The sequence below is a fragment of the Psammomys obesus genome, unplaced genomic scaffold (genome assembly GCF_907164565.1).
Source record: "Psammomys obesus unplaced genomic scaffold, mPsaObe1.curated_primary_1811, whole genome shotgun sequence".
Classification (NCBI taxonomy): Eukaryota; Metazoa; Chordata; class Mammalia; order Rodentia; family Muridae; genus Psammomys; species Psammomys obesus.
In genome coordinates this window covers 14,471,636-14,497,338 of record NW_026592666.1, presented here as the reverse complement: position 1 = coordinate 14,497,338, position 25,703 = coordinate 14,471,636, and the positions used below count along the sequence as shown (strand labels likewise).

Sequence of the window (25,703 nt, the reverse complement as noted above, 5' to 3'; positions counted from 1 at the left end):
CACAGTGGCCATTCTAAAGGATGATCCCTGGGGTAGACCTGGGATTCTGGAAAGAAGTAGAGCTAGACCTAGGGCTGATTCTCACAGCAAGTGATTGTCAGGAGAAAGAAACAGAAATGCATAGGAGCATCTTGGGCAGTAGCAGCTCTTGGAAGGAAAATCCATGTGGAGTACTGGTGGGCAGGTATGTTGTCAGTGACCTATATTGTGCACAGGGTGGACTTTGAAGCAGTCAGGTGGCCCAGAGACTCTCCTTGTTCTTAGTGGAGGCAGTGGGGGAAGGGAGGAAGTCTGCATGCCTTGCTTGTGTACATAGTTGAGCCCTCAGGAATGGGGGCATGGGCTCAAGAGGCAGGGTATGATAACAAAGCACCTAGTGTGTGAAGGCCAGCAATGGCTTGTGGCTGTGGAAATTCATACAAGGACAATGGGTAGACCAGAAGGCTTAAGCTCAGTGCTGTGACTGAAGAGTGAGTGGTGTCATAGTAGTATTTTCAAGTTAGCTGAACTGGCAGATGAAACAAGTCTGGCAGTGTTATTGTTTGTTTGACCAAGGTACAACACAGAGAATCAATTTCTCTCTAATTTATGGCCCTTGTTTTCCAAGGGGCATCCAGGCAGTGGCACTGAGCTCTTACCTGAGCTCACATCGGATCTGAATGATCTAACCTCCAGGACACAGGAGAGGGATTTCTAGAGATTACCGATTTGGAGGTCATTCCACACAGAACTCTGAGAAGTATTCAATACTTCTCTGCTGACAATACATTATAATGAATCGGCAGTGACTCTTCCATATCAGGCCTCCTAGCTAGTGCTTAGTCACTTATGTTCTAGAACGTGCTGGATCTTGAGCTTTAAGGACTTTATACTTTCCTAGAAGCTCCCACCCTCAGCTAAACTTTTGAATTGTAGGAAACTTGGTTTCCCTGCGCTCAAAGTTTGCCTTCTGTCTGATTCTGATCCTTAATCCTGTGCCTAACCTCTGGGTTTATGTGGCCTGAATCAGGTCCCTGCTCCACATAGCAGTAGCATAAATACTAGAAGCAAAGCCTGTCTTCTGTCATATTGAACTCGGAGTGGGAGAACATATTTTCACTCAATCATTATTACACTCCATTTATTACTCGTTATCCTCACTAAGCAGAGTGGCCTAGGCAAGGCCTTTAACCAGAGCCAGGGTCCTCCTGCCGCGACCTGGGGCCTTTCTGCCTGTCTCGGTGTTATATGAACACTCAGCTCAGGGTATCTGACTTGTGCAACTGGTAATGTCCTGCTGGGGGCTTCCCACCCCAGTCTGTTCAATTTTACCTTTTCCATGTAGCCTCTAGAAAAAAATAGTTGTTTATGTCTGTGTGTATGTGCATCTGTGTGTCTATATGCATGTATGTGTGTCCCTATGTGTCTCTGTGTGTGTTTGTGACTGTATGAAAGTCTCTGTATGTACATACGTGTCTGTCTCTGTGGTCTGTGTGTGTCTCTGTGAATGCATGTCTCTGTGTGTATCTGTATCTGCGTGCATGTCTTAGTATGTGTCTCTGTATATGTGTGTGAATGTGTGTGCATTTGTGTATCTGTGTACATATGTGTATGTGTGTCTGTGTGTGTGCATGTGTTTTTCTTCCTAGTTTGCTTTCATATTGTTGTGATTAAACAAATAAAAAACACCATGACCAAAACAACCCCAGGAGAAAAAGGTTTATTTCAGTTAATAGTTTACAGTCCACCATCCAGGGAACTTAGGACAGGAACATGGAGGCAGGAACTGAAGCAGAGACCATCAAGGAACTTTGCTTTGTGGCTTGTACTACATGTCTTGCTCAGCCTACTTTGACCACCTTCCCAAGGGTGACATTGCTAGTGGTGGGCTTTGGTCCTTTCACTTCCGCCATCAGTTAAGAAAAGTGCCCCATAGACTCGCCTATGGCACAGTCTGAGGGAGGCATTTTCTAAACTGAGATTCCCTCTTCACAGATGACCCTAGTTTGTCTCAAGTTGACAAAAAAATTAAGTGGTATAAGCACGTGAATGCGTGTGCATGTGCTAGTGTGCATGCACACACACAGTTGAATACATTTTTGTTATGGTACAAAGCCAAATTAAAAAAAAAAAAAACAGATTTAATTTCCACCCTAAAAATCTTGTGATCTCCTTGGAACAAGGCATTCAGAGAAAAAGAAACACCAATGCACAGACGACGGGGCCACCTCTTCAGAGGTGTTTCGACTTTCTCCCTCTAATTTCCAGAGCTGGCACTCCATCCAACAAGGCAGGCCCAGCCACTCATTTGCAGTACACCAGCAAAAGAGACGAGTCATAGCTAAGAGCATTGAAAGGGGACCTGTTCAGTGTGGTTACATTGGGAGGAGGAACAAATAAAGGGGGCCAGTGACCCCAAGTCCATTTTGGGAGTCCTTGCATGAGATTTATGTTTAAATAGAGAACGAGAAGTGTTCAAAAAGCAGTCCTGGTCAAGATATGGTCCCGCATATCTGACCCATCATTGTCTCAGAACTGTGTGAAATCTCTGCTGGGAAGCAAGTTCCTCTGGCTTCCACCAGGCTCAGCCTTTTGTTTCTCTACGTTGGGGTTCCTGAGAAACTCTTGGGTTTTTGAGGCAGGTTTTCTCTGTGTAGCTCTGGCTGACTTGGAACTTGCTTTGTAGACCATGCTGGCCTTGACCGCCTGACCCTGCCTCCTGAGTGCTGGGAATAAAGATGTGTAACACCAAACCCAGCCCTGAGGAACTCTTAGTTCTCCCAGATCCACTGTTTCAATAGTCTGACAGTACAAGGGTCTCTCCTTAAATGTCCTCTCCCCTGCCAGGGCAGTATGCCCATGTCTGAATGTCTCAGACCTCCACTCCATACTACCACTGACTAGCTTTCCTAATAGTAGACTGTGTCCCTAAGAAAAGAGGATGATGTGACCTGAGCCTCGTTTCTCTTCAGTGTGTTTACTGGCTGCACGGTGTCTGGTGGTGGCATGTGGTGACACAGGTGGAAGAAAGAAGCAGATTCTGGGGATCTCTTCCCACTTCTAGCAGCTTGAACAGCACCTGGCACTCTGGGGGCTTCATGAAAGAGCCAGCACATGTGAGACAGTGTGTGATGACGTCAGTGGACTGCAGTTATTGGGGCAATCCCATACTTTTGCGTGTAAGTCAGTAACCATGAGTCTGTCCACCAAGCTATGTCCTCAGGTAAAATTAGTTTCATTCAGTCAAGACTAAGGTAAGACTGTGCACCTATACCGATCATGCTATTGCTACATTTACCCAGTGCTCCTGAGGTGATTATAAGGGCTGCTTCTCTTTTCTATCCTGATAGAGAACGCAGGACTAGGACCTTCCCAGGTCACAGCTAGAAAGAGATTGACTCTAGGTTGAGATCCAAGTTCCACCTTATGCTTAATCCCCAGTGTCATAGCTGCTAGCTGTGTAGTGTTGTGTTCTGTGTACCTAATGTCAGGCTCGTATGTAGTGTAGTGCAGGCATGTGTATGTGTTCATGTGTGTGTTTAGGTGTGCATACATATGTGTGCATGTGTAGAGATCCAGAGGTGGGTGCTGGGTGTCTTCCGCAGTCACTTTCCACTTTAATTTTGATATATTTCTGAGCCAGGAGCTCACTGAATGGGCAAAAGCATCTATTTATGTCCTAGCGATTCTCCTGGCTCTGCCTCCCTCACACTTTGTCCAATGATCATCTCCCCAGCACTCAAGTATCCGGTTCTTACAGATGAAAAGGGCTTATCATGATGTCTGAACTCCTTCCAGCCGTCCCTGGCACGTCATCTGGTGAATAGGTGACTCCCCAAGATCGTTTCTTAGAATAGTTTTGAACCACCTCACATCCATCTGGGAGGAATGAAACAAAGCCCTCATAGAGAGAATAACAATGAAAAAATAATGCACCAACCCTCATTAAAGCAAGGTGAGGACTAGTGGATTCAGGAGCATCTCAGCGGATGGATGGACCAGGCAGGCAGCCAATGATGAAAAGACTGCTTTGATTCCCAATGCAGCAAGGGAGAATGGGAGCTATGGCCATGGAGCAGAATATCTATGGATGAGAAATCAGGAAGAGGTGACGCAGGTGAGAGGGATCTGGCTAGCCTTACTTGACAGGGTTCTTGCTGAAGGCAGGCCAGGTTTACCAGGTATCCTTTGAGGATGTAGAGGACTAGGAATTCTTTCAGGTATTGAAAGTGTAGATTCTTAGTAAACTGATTTATCAAGGTTTCATTAAACTACATTTTCTGTGTAAGAGCGCACAGAGGTTCTGAAGCTTGGTGAAAGAGTCTGTTGTTAGAGGACAATGATGGGAAAGATGGCTTCCTTAAGTAAGGGACTTTATGCTGATGGTGTCTGGCTGTTATTGACTTTTCACGCATGGCTACATATGAAATGACCCAGGGACTTCTTTTTATAACCACAGATTGAGTTGGTCAAAGCAATTAGTTTGGCATTGTTTTCTGTTAGGGTTTAGGATAGTAAACAGATTGGGGGTGGCTGTGTATATCATGCACCTTTTCTTTCTTGTGATGAATAACTGGCAGAAGAATCCAGAGGCAAAAGAATTTATTATGGATCACTGTTCAGGAAATACATTCATCATGGCTGGAAAGATGTGGCCCAGGATCAGCTCTTGTTTGCAGCAGTAGGAGCATGAAGCTGCTTGCTGACATCCTAGTACATGAGGAAGCAGGACCTCCAGCCAGAAGTAGAGCCAGAGAGCAGAGCTTGCCTGGAGGCCTCGAGCCCCATGCCTTTAGCCTGTATCAAAAAGGCTCTACGCCCTTCCGAAACAGCACCCCTAGTGCGGATGCCATTTCACATTTGAAGTGTAACATTGTGTTATAAGAACATAATATTTCCTAAAGCTTGGGCAACCCTGTGAGGCTTATGTAGAAGAGACAGACAAATGTGACCCGTCTCTGGTGTTCAGTTATAGGCCACCAGTTATAGGCATCTGCATGAACACACCTATAGAATTCTGTAGAGTGTGTGTTCGATCTGATCCTCTGCTCTTCCGTTCTCGGTGCACATTTGCAATGAAACTCACCTTAACAAATGTATCAACCTATCCACTTTGCAGAGACAGAGCTGAGCTATCAGGCTGGTTCAGTTTTTTTGTCTGAGGATGCTTTTGGGAAAAGGCCCCAGTAGGAGGTAGCCTAGGTCTTTCCCTTTCAGGCTCTTCATTACCCTCTATGGAGTGGATGGGGTTTTGATGTTTCTTTTTGGTGGTTCTTGTTTGTTTTTCTCCTATGATTCTTCCTTTTGGTGGGTTGTATCTGGGAGGAGCCATTACTGGCCCCCTACTGAGAACAACATACGTGTAGAAGGGCTTGGAGTCACAGGCTCAGTCTGGGTGCTCCCATGTAGGCAGGGCTCTTTTCCTGTCCTCATTTCTTCAAGGTCATGCAGGCTCTCCTGGCCACAGTAGTTCAACTTGTATTCCAGTCCCACTCATGAGTTTCTCTGTACCCCAGAGGAAGACAGTAGATTCCTTGGCATAAACACACCAGGAATGAAGAGGCGTGAGAAGACATAGGTGAAATGAAGGTGCAAGGCCAGGCAGGGCAGAACTGTATCTTGCTCTGGTACAATGTGACCTTCACCCAGAGTCTTCCACAGCTAAACTGCACTGAAATACGCCTGCGTGTGCTTCTTTCCTGTAGGTCACCTGGAAGAAGCCAGATACCTCCTCATGCTGCTGACACAGGCAGGATGGCATTGAATTCAGTAAGTGGGCAGTTCTTACATCTTTGGCCTTTTCCTTGTTCCTTCATCCCTCTGTTATCTTCCACAGGTGTTCATCAGTAATTTTAAGAGCTGTGCATAGGAACAGGTGGCCCTTTGGACGTTATTCAAGCTGTTCTATTGCTATGAAGAGACACTGTGACTAAGGCAACTCTTCTACATAAAAACATTTTTAATTATGGGCTTGCTTACAGTTTCATGGGTTTAGTCCGTTATCATCTTGGTAGGGAATATGGTGGCATATTTCTGGTGCAGAAGCTGAGAGTTCTATATTCTGATCTACAGGAAGCCTATCTCCAGTGATACACTTCATCTACCAAGGCTACACCTCCTAATTCTTCTAATTCTTTCAAAGAGTTCCATTCCCAAGTGACTAAGCATTCAAATATATGAGCCTATAGTGGCATTCTTATCCAAACCACCACAGTTGTGTTGGAAAGGGTGAGACATGGATGGAGCCCAATATGCCACAGGGTGTCTGAAAAGCCACCACTGCTGGACAGAAGCTGGGATTACTACATTGTGTGTGCTCCCTTTCTCCTTCAAGGGCAGTGGGTGTACATACAAGAGAGGCAGGATGGGGCAGAGGGCATGAGTTTAGGGATGAAAGTCCGTGATGGTGCTATCAATGTCTGCCTATCAATAACTTCGGATCAGCCACACCTGAGTAAGTCATTGGGTGGTCCATTCCTGCTGGGAGCCTACTACTTAGGGCAATAAAAGCAGTTGTTTTTGTCATCCTCAAGCCTGACCAGTCCACCTTCCACACGCACAAATACTTAGGATTATTTCTCTAGGTTCTGTAAATATATTTGTATATATAGAGAGAGATAGATACATATATAGATACATATATGGATACATATACACATACATACATAGATGCCAGTGTCTCATTTTATGAGTCTCTGGTACTTAGTTTTTTACTGGATTCCTTCATAATTTAAGTGCTACATCCAGAACAAAGTGCTTGGTGTATCTCAGCTTTTACTGCTGGGGAGGTGGTTTGGATCTGGACCAGACACTCACTTAATTTCTCAATCTGGAGTTGTGTGTCTAGATGAGGGATGGCTTTCACTGTCCCCCAACCCCTGCTTCAAGTCATAATCTTTTGAAGGAGAGTGCTTGTGAGTTATTAAGCACAGATTGTTAACCTTGGAGTGTTCATGTTTCCCTGCTTAAAATTCTCAACTTTAGGCCAGCAAGACAGTTCTATACAGTAGAGATGACCTGCATTCAGTCTTTGGGACCCACAGAGTAGAAGGAGACAACTGATTTTCACAAGTTGTCCTCTGATTCCTCTTTACACACATGTGCAACATACACAATAAATAAATTAGTTTTTAAAAATCTATATTTAGTGGTCCCTACTGAGGATACCTGTTTCCAGAGGATGTTTCTGTCAAGGCCCATGAGAAAGCCTGAGCAGAAAGGGAGTTGGAGAGTTTTAGGTAAGAACCATTAGACATGGATGAGGGTAACTGGGGCCTCTAGGAGAGGTCCGGCCACTGAGAGAGTGAGGAAAGTAGAAATAAGAACGGCAAGCTCTGAAGTCCTGAGGGACTGCTAGGGGTGTGACTTGCCAGTACAGCCAGGGGAAGGTCCTGAGAAATGGGCTAAGTAAAAGGACTGGCACCCTAGCAGAGGAGCCTATCTTTTTCACATTCGCACAGCACATGCTTTGACTGCCAAGTTCCCCTGAGAAGGCACCTGTTCCCTCAGCACCAGGATGTACACACTGCATAGGGATGCTTACAGCCCTCTAGTGAGAGCAGTTGGGTAAATGACTGCCAACTCCAGCGGCATAAGAAAAAGGGCTCTGGAGGAGAATGGCCAGAGAAACCTGCATCTTGGATTTGTTCCTTCTAGTAGTTTCTTAAGTCAGCTGAAAAGTGTGTTTTTACCACACCTGAGGTTGCACACAGGATCTGAATGTGGGGTCTCTTCAGCAGATGGGTTCTCAGATATGAACTATTCTGAACCTTGACAGCAGCCTGGCTCATGGTTTCACAACTCAACCCCTCCCCGGGGGCGGGGGGATATGGAGGAAGAACCAGAGCAATGGGAGTCTAGCTCAGTGACTTTTTACCCCAAATTTGTGTGCTTTTTTTTTTTTTTTTACTAACAAAATCTCAATTATCCCAGTCACCTTTTTCTTTTATTACAAAGAACAGATAATGGAAACAAATGAATCAAGAAACCAGAGCCAATGAAACACAGATTGTTGAGCATTCTAGTTAACTCAGAAAGGGTCTAGTTTTTCTAAGTGAGTTACTGTGAAGCCAGAGTGCTTGATGAATCTGCTGGTCTCTCCCTGTCTAGTGGAAATGTAAAGAAATGCTAATTTTCCAGGCTTTGCGGTGAGTGAGAGCTGTAACTGCTTTATCTCCTTTACCATGTTTAGGGGTCACCTCCAGGAATTGGACCTTACTATGAGAACCATGGTTATCAGTCCGAGCACATCTATGCCCCGAGGCCCCCTGTGGCTCCCAGTGGCTACAACCTGTACCCAGCCCAGTGCTACCCATCTCCAGTGCCCCAGTATGCCCCGAGGGTTACAACGCAAGCCTCAACACCTGTCATCCACCCACAGCCCAAGTCCTCAGGGATACTGTGCACCTCAAGTAAGACTCTTTAACATTGTACCTCAAGGGCCTAGAGTTTCTGGGTCTGCCTTCTCTTGTGGTCTCTCATTTTTTCTTTTTTGTCACAAACTCTGCACTGGCAGCAGGGGCCAGTCTTTTCTGCCTGCCTTTCACTCTCCGGCTGGTCATAGTCATGGGCACTAGACTCACTTCTCTTTGGCAGGGAGAGACCTTCCTGTCCCCTTGCCTTTGGTGCAGCCCCCCTGTGTGTTTGCCCAGCTCAGCTGGGCTTTTAGGACAAGGTTTCTCAGTCCCTTCTTGCCTCCATGCTTGTGGATGTGTTGTCTTGAATCAATAGTGAGCACTCAGGGTTGAGAGTGAACTATCTGACATGTTATTGTTGTGCTCAGAATACAGAGGGTTTGAGGTAAAGCTGCCTCCTGTGACTAGCTGGGAATCTGCTGCCACGCTCTCTGCTCTGCAGGCACCTCCCCCATGTGGGGCTTCTCTCCTTCCAGAGCCCATGTCCTTCCTAGGGGAGCCGGGCTGCCCTTCCCACTCCCGGTCACCCATGTTCAGCAGATACCAAACAGATGCTGTGCTATACTGGGAACAGCACAGAAATGGGATGTATCATGCCGCTCCCTAGCCCTGAAACCTCAGAACAGTGCTGAAGGTTGAGTATGAAAGCTGAATCTCATTACCCTCTCTTTTTGACCATTTCACTCAACAGGTCACTCTCTGTTCAGACACCTGATCCTGTGTCCTTCCACCTTTTAGTTCGGGATGTTTCCAGTGTTGTCTGTTTGGCTTAGAGGATTCCAGTGGCTCTACTGATAAGCTGTCTTTTTAGATTTATTTTTTTATTTTTGTGTGTGAGCGCATGTGTATGTTACATGTGTGCAGGCGCTTCTGGAGGCCAGAAGAAGGTGTTGGATCCTCTGGAGCCGGGGTCGCAGGTATTGCAGCTGTTTGGAAACCACTCAACCTGAGTGCTGGGAAATGAACTTGGTCCTCTGGAAGAGCAGTAGATGTTCCTAACTTATGGATATCTCTCCAGAGCCACATAAGCTTTTTAATGGATAGTTTTTGTTTTATGAAATGAGCACCTGTCTGTGTGTATCATGCACAGTTCTAGGTTGATAAGGAAGTGAGTTCTGTGGGCCATCCATCGCTTCATCAGCAATTAAGTGATAGGCCTTAGGCCTCGGGGATCTGTCTATTCTGTTTAGATCTTTCTGGCTCTCCTGCTATCCCTGTCCTACTTATCTCTACTGTTTGAACCTCTTCATGGCTCTTCTGTCCTTTGCTGTGCTCCTCCTCTATTTTCTTGCCCTCTTCTCTATTTCCATGAACCCCTTTGGGCTAGCTAGGCAAGATACAGAATGTCTGGCCTTCACTCACCATGGTGGCTGGAAGAAAGCCAGGGCAAGGACCCTGTTAGTTGTCAGAAGCCAAACGGTCCCATGTAAGGCTGCACCTCCAAAAGAATGTCCCCCTGTCAGTGGCTAGCCCAGTAGGCAGAAGGGCCCCACTGTACCCTACTGAGTACTTTCACATTCCAAGGGAGTAATCAGGAGTGACAGACACAGGGAAAGGAACATGTAGTTTTCTACCAATTGCCTGTATATCGGAAGCATACACACTGGGGTGTGATTTTCCACTATAAACCCGCACTGTAAAACCTCTGGCTGTGCTTTGATGGCCAGGCTTTCAGTCCATCATTAGCCTTCCAGAAGTCCAGACTGATGCCCATGTACCATGAACTGGAAAGTAATTTAGTAATTTTATTTTATTATTTTTCCACTAACTTTGATAATGTTTTTAAATCACAGTTTTTGGGTTGGAGTAATGGCTTAGCAGTGAAGAGCACAAGCTGTTCTCACAGAGCACCTGAGTTGCTGCACATCTCTAGCTGGAGAGAATCCAGTGACACACACACACTCCAAAAGAAAAATGAAAAAGAAAACATGTTGCCATATAAGACATCAAAAAGTCGACATTTTTGCCAGAATCCATGTCCCACATTACGTTGGCAGCACTGAGTCAGAAGTCAGGAGTGGAAGGACATTCTGCTTTAGATTTACCTGTTTGCTTTAGCAACTGTCATGGAACTTTCTTGCGTGCACCTGCAAGAGCCTTTAAAGAATTCAAAGTCAACAGTCCTGTGGTGCAGACGCCGTAGGGCTGAGTCAACAGGCTGTGCTGTTAAGAATGGATGTACATGAACAGTGGCCCGAGATTGAACCCTGCAAGTACACGCTATGGAGACCACAGCTGGTGACAAATTTCTGTTCAGAGGTGAAATGGGTGCTTATTGCTGCAGACATGGTCCTGAGCAAACCAGACAGACTGTGACTCCGCACATGCCCCAACCAGAAGTGAAGGACACTTGATTTAATCTCCTTTACTCACCAGCCAAGTTACTGATTTAGTGTTTGTTTTTTTCCTCTGAGCTAGGCTCCTGAACATGCTAGGCAGATGTTTACCTCTGAGCCACATGGCCAGCTTTAAGCAAGTTATTTTATCTCAGATGCAATGGCATGCGGATAAGTTCCCCAAAGAGGAAAGCGTGCTTGGTAATTCATCAGGTGAGCCATCAGGAATTTCTCCTATGGGTTTCTGGGTGGCTCCACCCTGCTGCCTGAAGGCATAGTCACCCCTCACTGCATTTTGATAAAATCTCTGCCTGGTAAGGTTTTCAGCCCTGGGCCTTGCCTGTGAAGCTGCTGGGAGTGCAGGTTGCCCACAGGAGCACAATCCCTGGGATGTGGACCAGTCTCTAGTAACTCTTTGAAAGCTGTTCATACCGTCAGTAGGGTGCAGTAACCAGGTGAAAGCAAGCCTTTCAATTCTTTTTTGGTTTTTCAAGACTGGGTTTCCCTGCATAGCCTTGGCTATCCTGGATTTTGTAGGCCAGGCTGGCCTCACAGCGATCTGTCTCTGTCTCCAAGAGTTCTGGGGTTACAGGTGTGCACTACCACACTTGGTTTAAGCCTTCCAGTTCCAAGCAGGTTGGCTTGGGTCTTTTAGCTCCAGAGCCCAATTTGCCGCTGCCCTGCCTGGCTGCTGGACCCACAGAACATACAGCCAAGTCCTCCCCGACAGCACTCTTTAGCCTGGCAGTGCCTGTTTCAATATTTTCCCTGCCCTCTATTCCATCTCTCTGTCTTTCTTCCAGGGAAAGTTCCAGGGACCCCCCAGAGATTGGGACTTCACCTAGAGAGAGAGTTGCTGGGAGTGACTGACCCCTCACTATCAGAGGCCAATTTTCAGAATCTGCAGGGTCCCTTCCCTGTCATCTGTCTCTTTCTTCAGAACCTTGATGCTACTTTTGGCTCAAACCTCTACCTAGCAGGACTACCTCTGTTACAGCTGGAGAAATCAGTGAGCTACTGGAAAATAATTGTCTAAATTATTTTATTCTTAGCTGAGTTTTTATTTTATGAGTGCCTGCACATACATATATGTATATGTACCACATGCATGCGGTGCCCACAGAGGCCAGCAGAGTGCACTGGATCCCTTCTTACTGGAGCCAGGGACAGTTGTGAGTTACTAAGTGTGTCCTAGGAACTGCACCCCGATCTTCTGCAAAAGCAACAAGTGGTCTTAACTACTGAGCCATCTCTCCATTTCCTTCTTTGTTTTCATTTTTAAACATTTATTTCTTTGTTTGTGGGTGAGGTGCCACAGAATGTGTAGAGGTCAGAGTAGCCTGTTGGATTCAGCCCTCTCCCCACCATGTAGGTTTTGGGGACCAAACTTTGGTCATCAGGCTTGGCAGTAAGTGCCTTTACCTGTCAAGCCAGCTTGCCAACCTCAGTGTGGCAACTGAGTGCTTCAATTTATACATTTTAGCTTAATTCCACTTAACTGTAATTACTGAAAGTGTCAGTAGCAATAAGTGGCTACTAGTTGTCAAATACAACAGGGTTATTTCAGCAGCCATGGAAAAAATAGGTGCTCCTCCTGGAGCTCCCCCTGGCAGCCCCATGATGCTGGGGGCAACATTATATGACTCATGCTGGCAAGTTGCTGAAATCAGGCAGCTCTCCTCTTTGAGCAGGTTGTTTTGTTTGTTTGTTTTGTTTCGTTTTAGATTTATTAGTTATAGTGTTCTGCCTGCATGTATGTGTACACACCAGCAGAGGGCACCAGATCTCATTAGAGATGGTTGTGAGCCACCATGTAGTTGCAAGGAATTGAACTCAGGACCTTTGGAAGAGCAGACACTGCTCTCAACTGCTGAGCCACCTCTCCAGCCTCTTTGAGCTGTTTTTGTTTTTGTTTTTAATGTGAATACTGGTCTACATTCATACCCTTCCTGAACTGTCCTATTGTTTTAAGAGGTTACGCTTGCTTAATTTCAAATTGGAGCTTTAACTTCCATGCCCCTGAGCATGTGTTTTATGCTACAGAAGCACTGAGACTCCCGAGTGATGCCTTGATATTCAAACTGACATTTGTATGCATGTGGGCAGTGCTATTTCTTGGAGTGGGTGCAGTTCAGTGGTAGAGCATATGCCTAGCATGAGTGAGTCCCTGGCCTGGATCCTTAGCAGCACAAAAACAAACAAATAAGTCTAATGTGGTATAGAAATGGCCACACGTATAGAAGCTAAACTAGAATTTTTAACTTAATGACAATGTGAAAGTATACTCATAAAACCATTCTACTTTTCAGTTACGACGAGGTGATGCATAATCTAGCACCTTATAATGAGCAGACTTCTGGCTGGGTGGTTTTCCCAGCTGTAGGTAATGCAAGTTTAACAGTGTCCAGGTTAAGCGGGCTCATGGCTATGTCCACCAAGTGCACTTTGGACTTGGACTTCTGATCTCTTCCCTTCCTGCTTCTCCTCCTTCTCTTTGGTGTTTTGGGATAGGAGCTCGTGTGTTCCAGGCTGGCCTTAAACTCCTGTCCCTGTCCTGCTCACCTCCTGAGTCCTAGGATTATAGGCAGGCATGAAGTCATGCCCAGCTTGATTTGTGATACTTTCAAGTTGAGTGGCTTTGTGGTAACTCTGGGATGTTAAGGGTGTGGCGGAAGGACCTCTTCTCAGAATGCTGATCTGAGCAATCCTCTCTTCTGCAGAGACTAAGAGATCACTGTGTGTCGCCCTTGCCGTGGGCACTGTCCTCGCAGGTGCTGCTGTGGCTGCTGTTGTGCTTTGGAGGTTCTGTAAGTTTGGGGCTGGGTACTGCCACTGTGTGCATTGCTGTGACTATGACCCTTCTCCCCAAGCTGGAGGAGCCACCTGATGCCTCCCAATCTTGTCTCCCTTGTGGGCAAGGCTGCCCTTTCCTCCTTTTTCTCCACACACTTGTTCAAGTCTGTGCTTCTGCTTCCTCTAACCTGTGGCTGGTAGAAATGCTAAACTCCCATCTAAGTACCAACCATGCTGTACCCTGCTGAGCTTCTGAGATTAAGTGAGATGGGGCGTGTTCAAGGAGGCATAGCCATAGCCTGACCCTTATATACCACTGCACAGCTGTGGTGTCCTTGCCTGGGAGTCCCCTCCCCATGTCACATTTATAGTTGAAGCCTCTGTTCTTGCCTTTGGGCTGGGGTAATGCACCCATGGACTCCTGGTGCCCCCTGAGGTCCACTGGATGGCAGAGAGGAGGTGTGAGCGCGTCCATATGCAAGTACCCTTTCCATTGGCTCTACAGAAGACAGTGTCCAATCCTAGCTCCATGTGTATGTAGGCGGCAATGGCATGCCTCTTCCTTATGAGGAGGTGGTTTCTCCTGTTCACTGGGCTTGAGGGTGAATGACAAGATGCCTGTGGGCTCTGTAGTTCCTTGGATGCCCAGCCTGATGAATTTTCCTCCCTTTCTCCTGATCCAATGCCAGGGGCTAGCAAGTGCTCTACGTCTGAGATGGAGTGTGGGTCGTCAGGCATCTGTATCAGCACTTCTCTCTGGTGTGACGGGACATCGCATTGCCCCAATGGGGAAGACGAGAACCGGTGTGGTGAGTTGGCCCTGGCTCAGAAAGCACTGGGCTCTGTATGTCTGCCATAGCAGCAGCTGGGAGACAGCCAGGCAGGTGCTGAGCTTAGGCTCTTGATAGCGTTTCTAGATCTGTACCACAAAGAGTGATGGGGAGGTGACAAAGCCAGCAAGGACTCAGTAACTCAAACACACGTTTCCACCTCCCACTGGATGACAGTTAAAACAAGCAGACTGTTGAAAATATGAAGTTGGGGTGCACTATGCTGGTTTTAAAATTAGCTGCCTTCAAGGTTATGCCCACTGTAATAGCAGTAAACAAGTATATTTGCTTTTTTCCCCCTTTCAATTAATTACTTAATAATTGACAAGCTAAGCTTATGTTACATTTATCATGGCATCACCTTCCCTGTCATACACATAGTAAATATATTTTTTATTTTAAAAATAAAAATACAAAATTAAAATGTCAAAGGAATATTGCTTTGTGCTTGTGTCATTAAAAAGTTGAACATAACAAGTGCTGGTGAGGGCAAAGAGAGAAGGGAGCCTCTGAAATTGTCAATGGGAATGTATTATGTCTAGCCAGTAATGAAGAACACTATGGAGGCTCCTTGAAACCACAGAATTAGCACATGAGCAAGCAATCCAACCTTTAAAAACCAACCTAATTATTCATCAGCTGGTACATGGATGAAGAAATGTGGAACATGTACACAGTTTTTGAAGCTGACTTCAAAGACAGTCAAGAGGCTGGGCCCAAGAAACACAGCTGAGGAGCAGGGCTGTGCTAATCATGTTCCAGAGCCTGAAGCTGGCCTTTTGATGTCCCAGCATTGTGGCCAAGCCTCTGTCTTCCTGGTATTCACTCCACGTTGAAGGGTGATGAGGTGACACAGATCCTGTGTTTCCCTAGCTCTGCAGCTGACAGTGAGCTGCTGTCTTGCCTGAAACAGCTGTCCTGTCTTGCTTTTCTGTCTTCCTTGGCACTCATTCCCCAAGCACTGTCTGTACCTAGGGGCTGAGGCTTCCTGTTAACCTCAGCTGTATCCCAACCCAGGAGCCATTCTCCTGAATGGGAAGTTCATATTGTTGTCCCAGTCTCTCTAGGGATCCCCCGTGCTTTGCCATCCCCACCAAGTGCTCTCCAGTCCTCTTGGATTTGGGGCTAAAAACCCCACAGACCTGGTTGTCCAAGGTGGGTTTTGTTTCTAGGCTACCTTTGGGTAGGGCAGCTTTCTGCTGCATCCTGACCTCCATACCCCTATGTGAATTAGATTCTGTAGCATTGGCCCTGTCTCAGGGAAGTTCCCAGGGCAGAGTACTGGACTCCTGGGGTCCAGCTGTTGGCCCACTTGAGTGGACTTATGCCTGTTCTGTGGCCTGATTCCTCAGCAGGTGTGTGCTTGGGAGATAAAGTCCCACAGCTTATGATGACTTCTTTCCTGTCTTTTGGGTGACAGCAAGTGTCTTAGGCAAAGAGGACAGTGAAATGTGTCGGAGATGCTCCTCCACCTGTGTTGTATGAGCAATAAACTTCTACTATAGGGGTTTTCTGTTCATCTTATTTCAAACATGCCAACTTATACGACATATGAACATATACACAATCCGTATGCACACCACTCACCACATGCACACACATATTATACATGCATGTGTATCAGGCAGACACAGCATACTTTCACACATGAGCAATCACCATCGCCACAATACACACATATATACATAAGGCACACACACACATACACACTCACACATATACACACAAACTGTGTGTGTGTGTTTATACCTATTTATACCTGTTTGCCATACCTCCTTGGGTGGCATCTTTGCAAAGATGCCATTTCATTTTTCATGGGGATCTGAGCCCAAGTACTTTGTCCACAGGGTTCGTGGCTGAGCAGACCACTTGTGTTGACATGCTGCTGTCACTGGTCACTCTCTGGTGGTCAATCCCACTGTGTGTCCAGGATGCAGTGCTTAGGTTGTGAATAGACAGTAGGATGCCTTCTTAGGAGTTGAGCTGCTGGAAAGGCATCTCTGTTGATTGAGGTTTGAGTTTGTGCAGTTTGCAGTTTTCATGTAGAAAGGACAGGTGACCTGGCAAGGTGTGTCCTGTATAGATGAGAATAGCTTACTTTCACTCTGTCGTTCATGTCTGCTTTTAAATGTGACATGTTTAAAAATGTGCATGGAATCTGAGTGTGGTGGAGCATGCCTTTAATCCTAGCATTCAGGAGGTAGAAGCAGGTGGATCTCTGTGAGTTTGAGGCCAGCCTGGTCTACAAAGCAAGTTTGAGGATAATCAGGGCTATTACGTTAAGAAACCCTGTCTGGAAAACAAAACAACAGCAACAGAAAGGAGGATGTACATGGTACTTTCTTCCCAAGGGTAGGGAGTGTGTGAACATGCATCAGAACCCACAGTTCCTGATGCATCTGATTAATTTCGAGGCTTTCTCAAAACTTCCAGAAGAAGAAGAAGAAGAAAAAAAAAAAGAACTGTGATGTGATTGTGGTCAACAGCCCTGTGTTTGGGAGTCACAGACAGATCCAGCCCTAAGTGTCCTCACCACAGACTAGAGAAGGGACCCAGCATGAGGAAGGGAGGCAAGTATCCTCCATTGGTAGTGGCGATGCTTTGTTAACCATATCATCACCCTGGACACCACAAGTATGTACTTATCACTTATAGCTCTGTAAGACTTAGGAAAAAGCCTAACACTTACAGAAAAAAAAAAATCTCCCTGGGAGCATGTCCTCATCATGCTGCCTCCCTCTTGCTTCCTCATCAATGTTGGAAAGCAGACAGGAGGAAGGATATCTAACTCTTTTATCACTGTCCCTACCCTGCCATGCAGGCAGTTCCATCACTAACTGGAAACATACAGTTTCAGCTGCATTTAAGCACTTTAATTTTGAAAACACTGTTAGACCTGCAGAGAGAGGCCACTGTGCCTCTAGAAATCACCCAGGCACTAACTCACACTGGTCACTGGACCTGTTCCCAAGAGCCAGAACTGTGAGTTTGTCTTGAATTTTATCTTTTTCCCTGCTTGTGACCACATGGGTTTTGACAAAGACATGTCAGTGGCTGTATGCCTGCACCCAGAATGCACTACCCTAAGCCTCCTGTGCCCCGCACATTCCTCTCCCTGCAGTGTCCTCTAGCAGCCTCAGATCTTTGGTTGTCTCCATAGCTTACTTTTCTAGAATGTTCTGTGGTGGATACAGACCTTTTGGGTTGTGTTCGTTCTTTTTGCAGTATGTGGTTGGGATTTTCATGTGGCTTTTCATGTCTTTGTGGTTTCTCTTGGGTACTGAGAGACACTCTATAGCCTAGCTCATAGCAGAGTTTTATCTGTTCACAAAACATGCATGTTTTGTGGCTTCACTCATCCCTGGAGCCATAGAAGACAGTTGGGCTCCAGAGCGGTCACTCTTTGGGAGGAGATTTTCTGATGTCAGGTCATTTGTCCAATCAGTCAGGGCCAGGATGGAGGTGAGAAGTGAGCCAAGGCTTGACTGGACCCTATTGTTTCCCCTGATCACAAAGCCATGTTGATGTGCAGATGGGATACTATGCAGAATATGTTTTTCAGCAGCTGACTCTCTTTGGTGTGGCACTGTTTTACAAGATTCTTCTTGTAAACTCCATAACCCTTTGGTGACCCACCAGTTTCCTGGGAGTCTGCTCTGAGTTGGCCACTCTCAGCATTCTATCAGATGACAAGTTCTTTGAATGCTGGGCTATACAGATCTCTCTGGAGACCAGAGCTGAGTAAGGAAGTGCCTCGCTGCATTTAAATGTTTGTTCTTTCAGTGAAAGAGCAAAATGTACTGAACAGTTCGGCATTCATGCACTGGGGCACTTATCAGGGCCATGGGTGCTCTGCCAGGGTCTAGGATCTGGATGTGAGGTCAATTTGTTCAAAATGAGAGCTTGATGGGGACTTTGTTTTGTTCTGTATTTCATTCTTTTTTTTTTTTTTTTAAACCAGCGAGCTATCAACTATATCCCCAAAGCTGTTCTTGATGAATGTCTGAGCTGTGGTTTTTATACATTCGAACATGAGCAGTCCCTGCTATAGGCAGTTAAGGAGTATTCCATGTTCTTGATTAGGTCCTTCTGTCTGCCTTGTCCAGGCCCCAAGAAATTACTAATATCATTTCTTTTTAGATTTTCTTTTAAAATAAATTTATAAAAGTTTGTGTATGTGTACCTCTCAGTGTGTGTATGCCATGTGAGTACAGTGTCCCAGGAGGCTAGAACAAGAGGGCATAAGCTGGAATTCTAGGCTGTTTTGAGCTACCCAGCATGGGTGCTGAGAAGTGAACTTGGGTTCTCTACAAGGGCAGTATGTGCTCATAATGGCCAAGTAGCCTCTCCAGTCCTTTCTTAGGTTTTCTAGCCTAGACATTTCATATGCTTGAGGTTGCCTAGTCTGTGGGCTGCTGTGATTTTCTTTCGCTTTGTGCCATGCCTTAAAGGCCAAGTCATGTAATGGTTCTTGTGAGAGCTTCATTCCCACTGACAGCTGGATGACTTTTCATTATGTCACTTGGCTGTGGCATAGTTTCATCCATGGTGGTCACTATCAGGCTGTGGGCCACTGGGAAAAATTTATGTCTGAATATCCATTTGGAATTCTTTTAGAATGCTTTTAATAGGGGAAACATAGATTCATGTCCCTCTTTGTGTGCAGCCATGGCCTTAGGAAGAAGCTGTGGCATGTGGGCAGTGTGTGGGTAAGGCAGCATATGGAAGATATGGATTAAGAGTTAAGGCCTCATGGAGCATCTTTCTCCTTATGCAGTTCGTCTCTACGGACCAAGCTTCACCCTACAGGTTTACTCATCTCAGAGGAAAGCTTGGTATCCCGTGTGCCAGGATGATTGGAATGAGAGCTACGGGAGAGCAGCATGTAAAGACATGGGATACAAGTGAGTACAGTGCCTCAGAAGGGACATGGTGCCATCACAACAACACTGACAGTAGACACTTAAAGACCACCTCTCCAGCTCTCTGTATGTGCCAGGCACTGGATGCTGCAAACACTTGTCACCTTCCAAAAGCTGGTCTTACAACCAGAGGGAAACCTCATCACCCTGACACTGTTGACCTAGGCTAACTGCCAGCTTTCTGCATCTTTCTTGGCTGCTTGGGAATGTCCGTGTAGTGCTGGGGTGCCAGGAGGAGAGACAAAAAAACAAGGCTAACTGTTCACTTTCTGTCCTTGGAGTTTGTCAGATGAGCTGAACCTTTGTTCTGTTCACTGTAGGTGGGAGCAACTGAAGGCTTTGGACACAGAACAGACCTAAGCAGAGTCACACTTAAAAATTTCTTCCTGCAAATTTCATGATTTCCGTGTTTTTAATTGCTGAGTAGTATTCTATTGTATAAAAGTACCACACTTTCTGTATCCATTGCCCCACTGAGGGACATCTAGGTTGTTTCCAGGTTCTGGTTATTACAAATAGAGCTGCTATGAACATGGTTGAACAAATGTCCTTATTGAATGGTGGGGCGTCTTTTAGATATACACCTAGCAGTGGTATAGCTGGATCTTGAGTTAGCACTATTCCTAATTTTCTGAGGAAGCATCAGATTGATTTCCAAAGTTGTTGTTCAAGGTTAAAGGCAAATGGTGGGAACTAGAAAGGGTCATCCTGAGTGAAGTAATCCAAAAGTAGAAAGACACATATGATATATACTCACTTATAAGTAGATGTTAGCCATACAACATAGGATGAACATATTAAAACCTATAGCCCTAAAGAAGGTAAATAACAAGGAGGACCCTAGGGAAGACACTTAATCCTCACTCAGAAGGGCAAACAGGATAGACATCGGAAGTAGGAGAAGACAAGGAACAGGACAGGAGCCTTCCACAGGGGGCCTCTGAAAGACTCTGCCCACCAGGGTATCAAAGGAATTATTGAGACGCATAGCCAAACTTTTGGCAGAGTGCCAGAATCCTTATGGAAGAAGAGGGAAATAGAAAGACCTGGAGGGGCCAGGAACTCCACAAGGAGAACAACAGAGGCAAAATACCTGGGCCCAGGGGCCCCTGCAGAGACTGATACTCCAACCAAGGACCGTGCAATGGAGAGAACCTAGACCCCCTGTTCAAAGGAAGCCCATTAGCTGCTCAGTTTCCAAATGAGTTCCCTAGTAGGGGTTACAGGGGTTGTCTCTGACATGAAATCAATGGCTGGCTCTTTTATCACCTCTGCCTGGGGGATGCAGCATTGCTAGGCCACAGAGGAAGATGATGCAGCCAGCCCTGATGGGACCTGATAAGCTATGGTCAGATGGAAGGGGAGGAGGACCTCCCCTATCAGTGGACTTGGAGAGGGTCATGGGAGAAGATGAGGGACGGAGGGTGGGATTGGGAGGGAATGTGGAAAGGGGCTACAGCTAGGATACAAAATGAATAAACTAATTAATATAAAAAATAAAATTTTAATTAAAAAAAGAAGAGGAGGTCCTCCCCTATCAGGGGACTAGGAAAAGGGCATAGAGAGAGAAGAGGGAGGGAGGGTGGGACTGGAAGGAGACAGGAAGGGAGCTTCAGTGGGGATACAAAGTGAATACATTGTAATAAATAAAAATATAAATAAAATTAAATTGCAAAAAAAAATTCCTTTCTACTGGGTGGTGGTAGTACAATCCCAGAACCCAGGAGGCAGAGGCAGGGGGAGCTTTGAATTTAAAGGCAGCCTGGTCTACAGAGTGAGTTCCAGGATAGCCAGGGCTACACAGAGAACCCCTATCTCAAAATTAAATAAAAGAAAAAGAAAGACAGGAAGGAAGGGAGGAAGGGAGGAAGGGAGGGAGGGAGAGAGAGAGAAAGCAAAAGAAAGAAAGAAACAAAGAAAGAGAAAGAGAGAGAGAGAAAGAAAAGAAAGAAAGAAAGAAAGAAAGAAAGAAAGAAAGAAAGAAAGAAAGAAAGAAAGAAAGAAAGAAAGAAAGAAAGAAAAGGGGACAGTGGGCAGGGTTGAGAAAGAATATCTACGGCCATCACTTCTTGGCCAGGAGCTCCAGCATTGCCTAGTGTCTTCTGCTATCACAAAACACTTGAGGGTGGGTACTTTGTAAGTAAGGTTCTGTATTTTAGCCCACCATTCTGAAGGAAATCAAAGCTCATGTGCTGGCTTCCGGTAAAGGCCTTGTGCTGTTTCATCTCATGGTGAGAAAAGTGGGAGAGCTGCTGAGCACATGGGGGAGGGGACTGAGCGGGCTGGATCTGCATGGGACAACCTGCTCTCCACAGACATTTTTTTAAATTTTAATTAATTTATTTTTTAATTAATTACAGCTTATTCACTTTGTATCCCAGCTGTAGCTCCCTCCCTCGTACCCTCCCAGTCAACTCCTTAGAAGAGAATTACTCCCTTTTGGGGGTGGAGTTGCTGTGACACAAATGTACTTAAAGTTCCTATCTCTTCAACACTGCTACATCAGTGTGCATTTGGAGCAGACAAACCATGTCTAGACTATAGCTCTCATGAAGAATTACAGGCCTTAAGCCAGGGGAGAGAGTTGTGATTTTAATGAGGATTTCTTTGCTACCCTATGGAACTGCAGAGTAGCTTAATAGGTTCACTGCTTGCCACATGGGTGCTGGAAAACCCATGTAAAAGCTAGCCATGGAGGCAAACTGTAACCTCAGTAATGGAGAGGCAGACACAGGAAGATCTCTGGGGCCTGCTGGCCAATCTGGGTGAGATCCAGATTCAGTAAGAGACCCAGGCTGAAAATAGAAGGTAGAGGGGACTAGAAAGACGGTTCAGCAGAGAAACCAAGTTCAACCCCCAGCACCCACACCACCACTCACAACCATCCAGTTCCTGTGCCTTTCTCTGGCCTCTGAGAACACTAAGCACATGCATGATGCATAGATATATATGCAGGTAGACACACGTATATTACAAAATGCTTTTTTAAATATAAAAAAATAAGGTGGAGAGCAATTGAGGAAGATGCTCAGTGTTGACCTCTGGTGACTCATCTTGTGACTCAGAGTTTTGGGGTAGGTAGCGATTCTTCCGTACCCAGAGCCAGCTGGGGATTTTGTAATGGGGCAGACTGTACATTTTCTTAGACAGCGTGCAGCTGGGTGCCCTCAACACCCTGCTGCCCTAGCTCACCTCGGCTCTGAGACACTGTTGATGGGAGACTCTAACTGTGCAAGTCTAGGTTTCTGGACTGCACAATGGCTTTCACACAGCTGAACTTGAACCTGGGTTTTGATTCTAGAGTACTCAGGTGTTCCTGCTGTTGCAGACATCATCCAAGGGTGGCTTTATGATGCGGATTGTACTCTGTGAGCGGCTATGCCCAAAGCACTGTTTTCAGTAAGATTTTCGGTCTTTTTTTCTAGGAACAGTTTTCATTCTAGCAAAGGCATACGAGACAGCAGTGGGGCAACGAGCTTTATGAAGTTGAATGTGAGCGCAGGCAGCATCGACCTCTATAGAAAACTCTACCACAGGTACGGAGGGCTCCTTCGAGTTGCAGAATTTGTGAAGGATGAGGAAATCCCACAGACACTGCCATCCTGTGTTCCAGGTGGGGTTTTGGAGCGATCTTCACACTGGTGGAGGTTAGAAACAAGACTTGCAGCCACCATGAGTTTATTCTCAGCAACTATCTGGGACATACATGCTGTTTTGCCACTTTGCCATTTTGGTTTCAATCTCTACTTTCCGGGCTGCTGTTAGTAATGGCTAACATTGTGAAGTGAGAATAGACTTTTGTTGTTGTTTGTTTGTTTGTTTATTCACCAGACCCTAGGAGATACTTCTACTGTGCTAGACTGTATGTTGGCTTTCTGTTACTATAACAAAATGTCTGTTTATAGAGAAAAGCATTTTGGTTTTGTTGACTCATGCTTTTACAGATAGAAGATCCATATGGCCTGACAAGGTCCCAGAGCCACATCTCAGCATGTCAGGAACATAAGCCCTGTGTGTCCTCTCTTTTTGTTTTTATGAAGCCACTATAGTCTGTCACAAAGACTCCCCCATTCCATGACTTAATTTCAAGGAACCCACAGTTATGTCAAGTCCCTGCTTTCTCACTACCATTAGCACAGACTCTGGGGCCAATTCTGTGGCATAAGCTCAGAGGGACAAATCGTATGACACTGTAGCATTGGGCACCAGAAGTCCAAGAGACTTTCTGGCTGTTGGCTTCAACCCATGACTGGCAGTGAGGGAATGCCATGGGATAATGGCTCTGGTGCAAGTGGCTACAACATTTGCTCTACCCAAACAACAGATTATAGGGCTGATGGCTGAGCTGTTGGGAGTTTAGAGGGGGCATAGACAGCCATCATTTGTGCGTGAGTTTACAGGGCCATTGCTCTTCTCTGGATGTTTTTGATGTTGGGGACCCATGATGTCTTTGTGCAGAGACTTCTTCCCACAGGGCCTCATTGCTCTTTTCCAGGTGACTCAGCTGCCTTTAGGGCCAGCTGTCAGGTATTGCGTGTCAGGGCTGGAGAACTACTCACTCTCTCCATCTCTCAACTGAGTGGCTTATCTTCCTGGTAGCAGCCAGGATGGTCTGCTTTAGGTTGGCTGTCCCTGAAAATGTGGCAGGACTGGCCTTGCTGGAGAGCAGCGGCCTGCCAGGTGTTCCATGCACAGAGCTGGGCTTAGCACAGGTGGCATGGTGCTCTTTGTGAGTTGACTGGCTCTTTATCTCCCACAAGGACTCAGGCCTAGGAGAGTCAGCAAGTGTGGAAGGGAGGAGAGAGGAGGTGCAGGTTGCTGGTGCAGAAGAGAGCACAGCAGAGGAGGGTTAGGCCCAGGCCATCAGCCTAGGTGAAGCCCTTCCCAGCTACAGGCTGACAGGAAAGCTTTGTCTAGGATTGGGCTTTGTGACCCCTTGCACCTGAGGAAATTGTATGTGACCCCAGGTATATAGGACTATGAGATACACACAAAGGAGTGTTGAATGATAACAGATCATGAAGAATTTATCTTCAAAGAGCTCCTCGGTATGCATATGATTTAAAGATTGAAGCAAACTTGTATATGAATCAGATGGATGCGGTTTGTTTGTGTAGCACAATATAACTTAAAAAGGTCCGTTTAAGTTAACACAGGTTCGTTTTCTGCAATTAAACCTGAATATTTTATACACAGAAATGAGGCATTACAGTAACATTCTACAGCTTGATACACAGACGTCTAGAAGCTCAAGTGAGGCATTTGCAGAGGCATTCATTGGTGCATATGGCCTGTGTGCCCAGTACAAAGCACCCAGGGTGTGCGTTCTGATCCAGGGCTTTAGTGAGTCTTATGATGCAGAGGCACCCTCTTTCCAGTTCTCCCTCTTTGAGGCTTCCCAGCTGGCACCCTGGTGGGAGCACAAGGTAGGCAGGACAGGTGATGGGATTGCCTCATTTGAGAGGTTGGAAATGTCCCCATTCAGTGTGCGCATGAGTGACAGTGAAGTGAGCTGGTGCACGTGAGGCTCATCTACCCAGGGCTCTAATGGGACACTGATGGGAGGGCTCTCACTTCTCCAAAGAACCATACCTGGCAGGTGATGCCATTGGGGCCTCTGGCTGTGGCCTCTTCTGTGCACCAGGGACAGTGTGGATAGGCTGGAATGCATTGAGTATTTCTTTCTCATGCACAGCATGGGAAGTCTAACTCCCAACCAAGTGACTGTTGTGTTTTGTTACCATCTGTGGCTTACATGTAAACCCATCCAGGGAAATCAGAAATTTCCAGACCACTTCCTAATGGTACTAGTGGATGGCTGCTCATCTGTTTGTAACAGGGCCTTGCTATGTAGCCCAGGCTGGCTCTGGACTGGTGATCCTCCTGCTGCAGACTCTCCAGTGCTGAAATTTCAGGGTTTTCCATCACACCCAGACTAGAGGGGGATTTTAAATTATACAGAGACAAGCAACAACTGGTGCAGCTGTGCCCTCACCCCACACCACCATCCTAGTCGGTGCCATAGGTTGAACCCCCTTGTCTGAAATGGTGGGGGCAGAAAGAATTTCAGAGTTCAGATTTTCTTATTTAACTTTTTTATTCTTTGTGAATCTCACATCATGTTCCCCAGTCCACTCATCTTCCCATCTGTTTGTACCTGCCCTCCACCCTTGCAACTTTGCCCTCAAAAAAAAAAAAAAAATTCTTGGTGTGGCAGCTGTAGCATGTCCCAGGGTGTCCCATAATATACTCTTTTGTCCACACTTCTTACTTGCAAATGCTCATTGCAATAACTCATTAATCTGGTAAGAGGTCTCTGGCTTCTGCTACTCCATCAATACTGGCACCTCACCAGGACTCCTCTTAGATATTCTGTTGTTGTCCTGTGTCATGGAGAGCTCACAGCTTTGGATCTGTAGGACTGGCCCC

At 46.1% G+C, this 25,703-nt stretch overlaps 1 protein-coding gene across 3 annotated transcripts in view; it reads left to right on the top strand.

Moving 5' to 3' along the window:
- The window catches only part of Tmprss2 (transmembrane serine protease 2), a 37,931-nt gene that overhangs the window by 3,244 nt on the left and 8,984 nt on the right, over window positions 1-25,703 (top strand). For 2 of the 3 annotated variants that reach the window (XM_055614971.1, XM_055614969.1), the window contains exons 2-7: window positions 5,685-5,748; window positions 8,171-8,390; window positions 13,450-13,536; window positions 14,212-14,331; window positions 19,130-19,256; window positions 22,700-22,810. In XM_055614971.1, the coding sequence (XP_055470946.1) occupies window positions 5,734-5,748; window positions 8,171-8,390; window positions 13,450-13,536; window positions 14,212-14,331; window positions 19,130-19,256; window positions 22,700-22,810 (680 nt within the window). In that variant the 5' untranslated portion in view covers window positions 5,685-5,733. Of the gene's footprint in view, window positions 1-2,997; window positions 3,159-5,684; window positions 5,749-8,170; window positions 8,391-13,449; window positions 13,537-14,211; window positions 14,332-19,129; window positions 19,257-22,699; window positions 22,811-25,703 lie in introns of those variants that run through there. The other variant, XM_055614970.1, reaches the window with a different exon arrangement.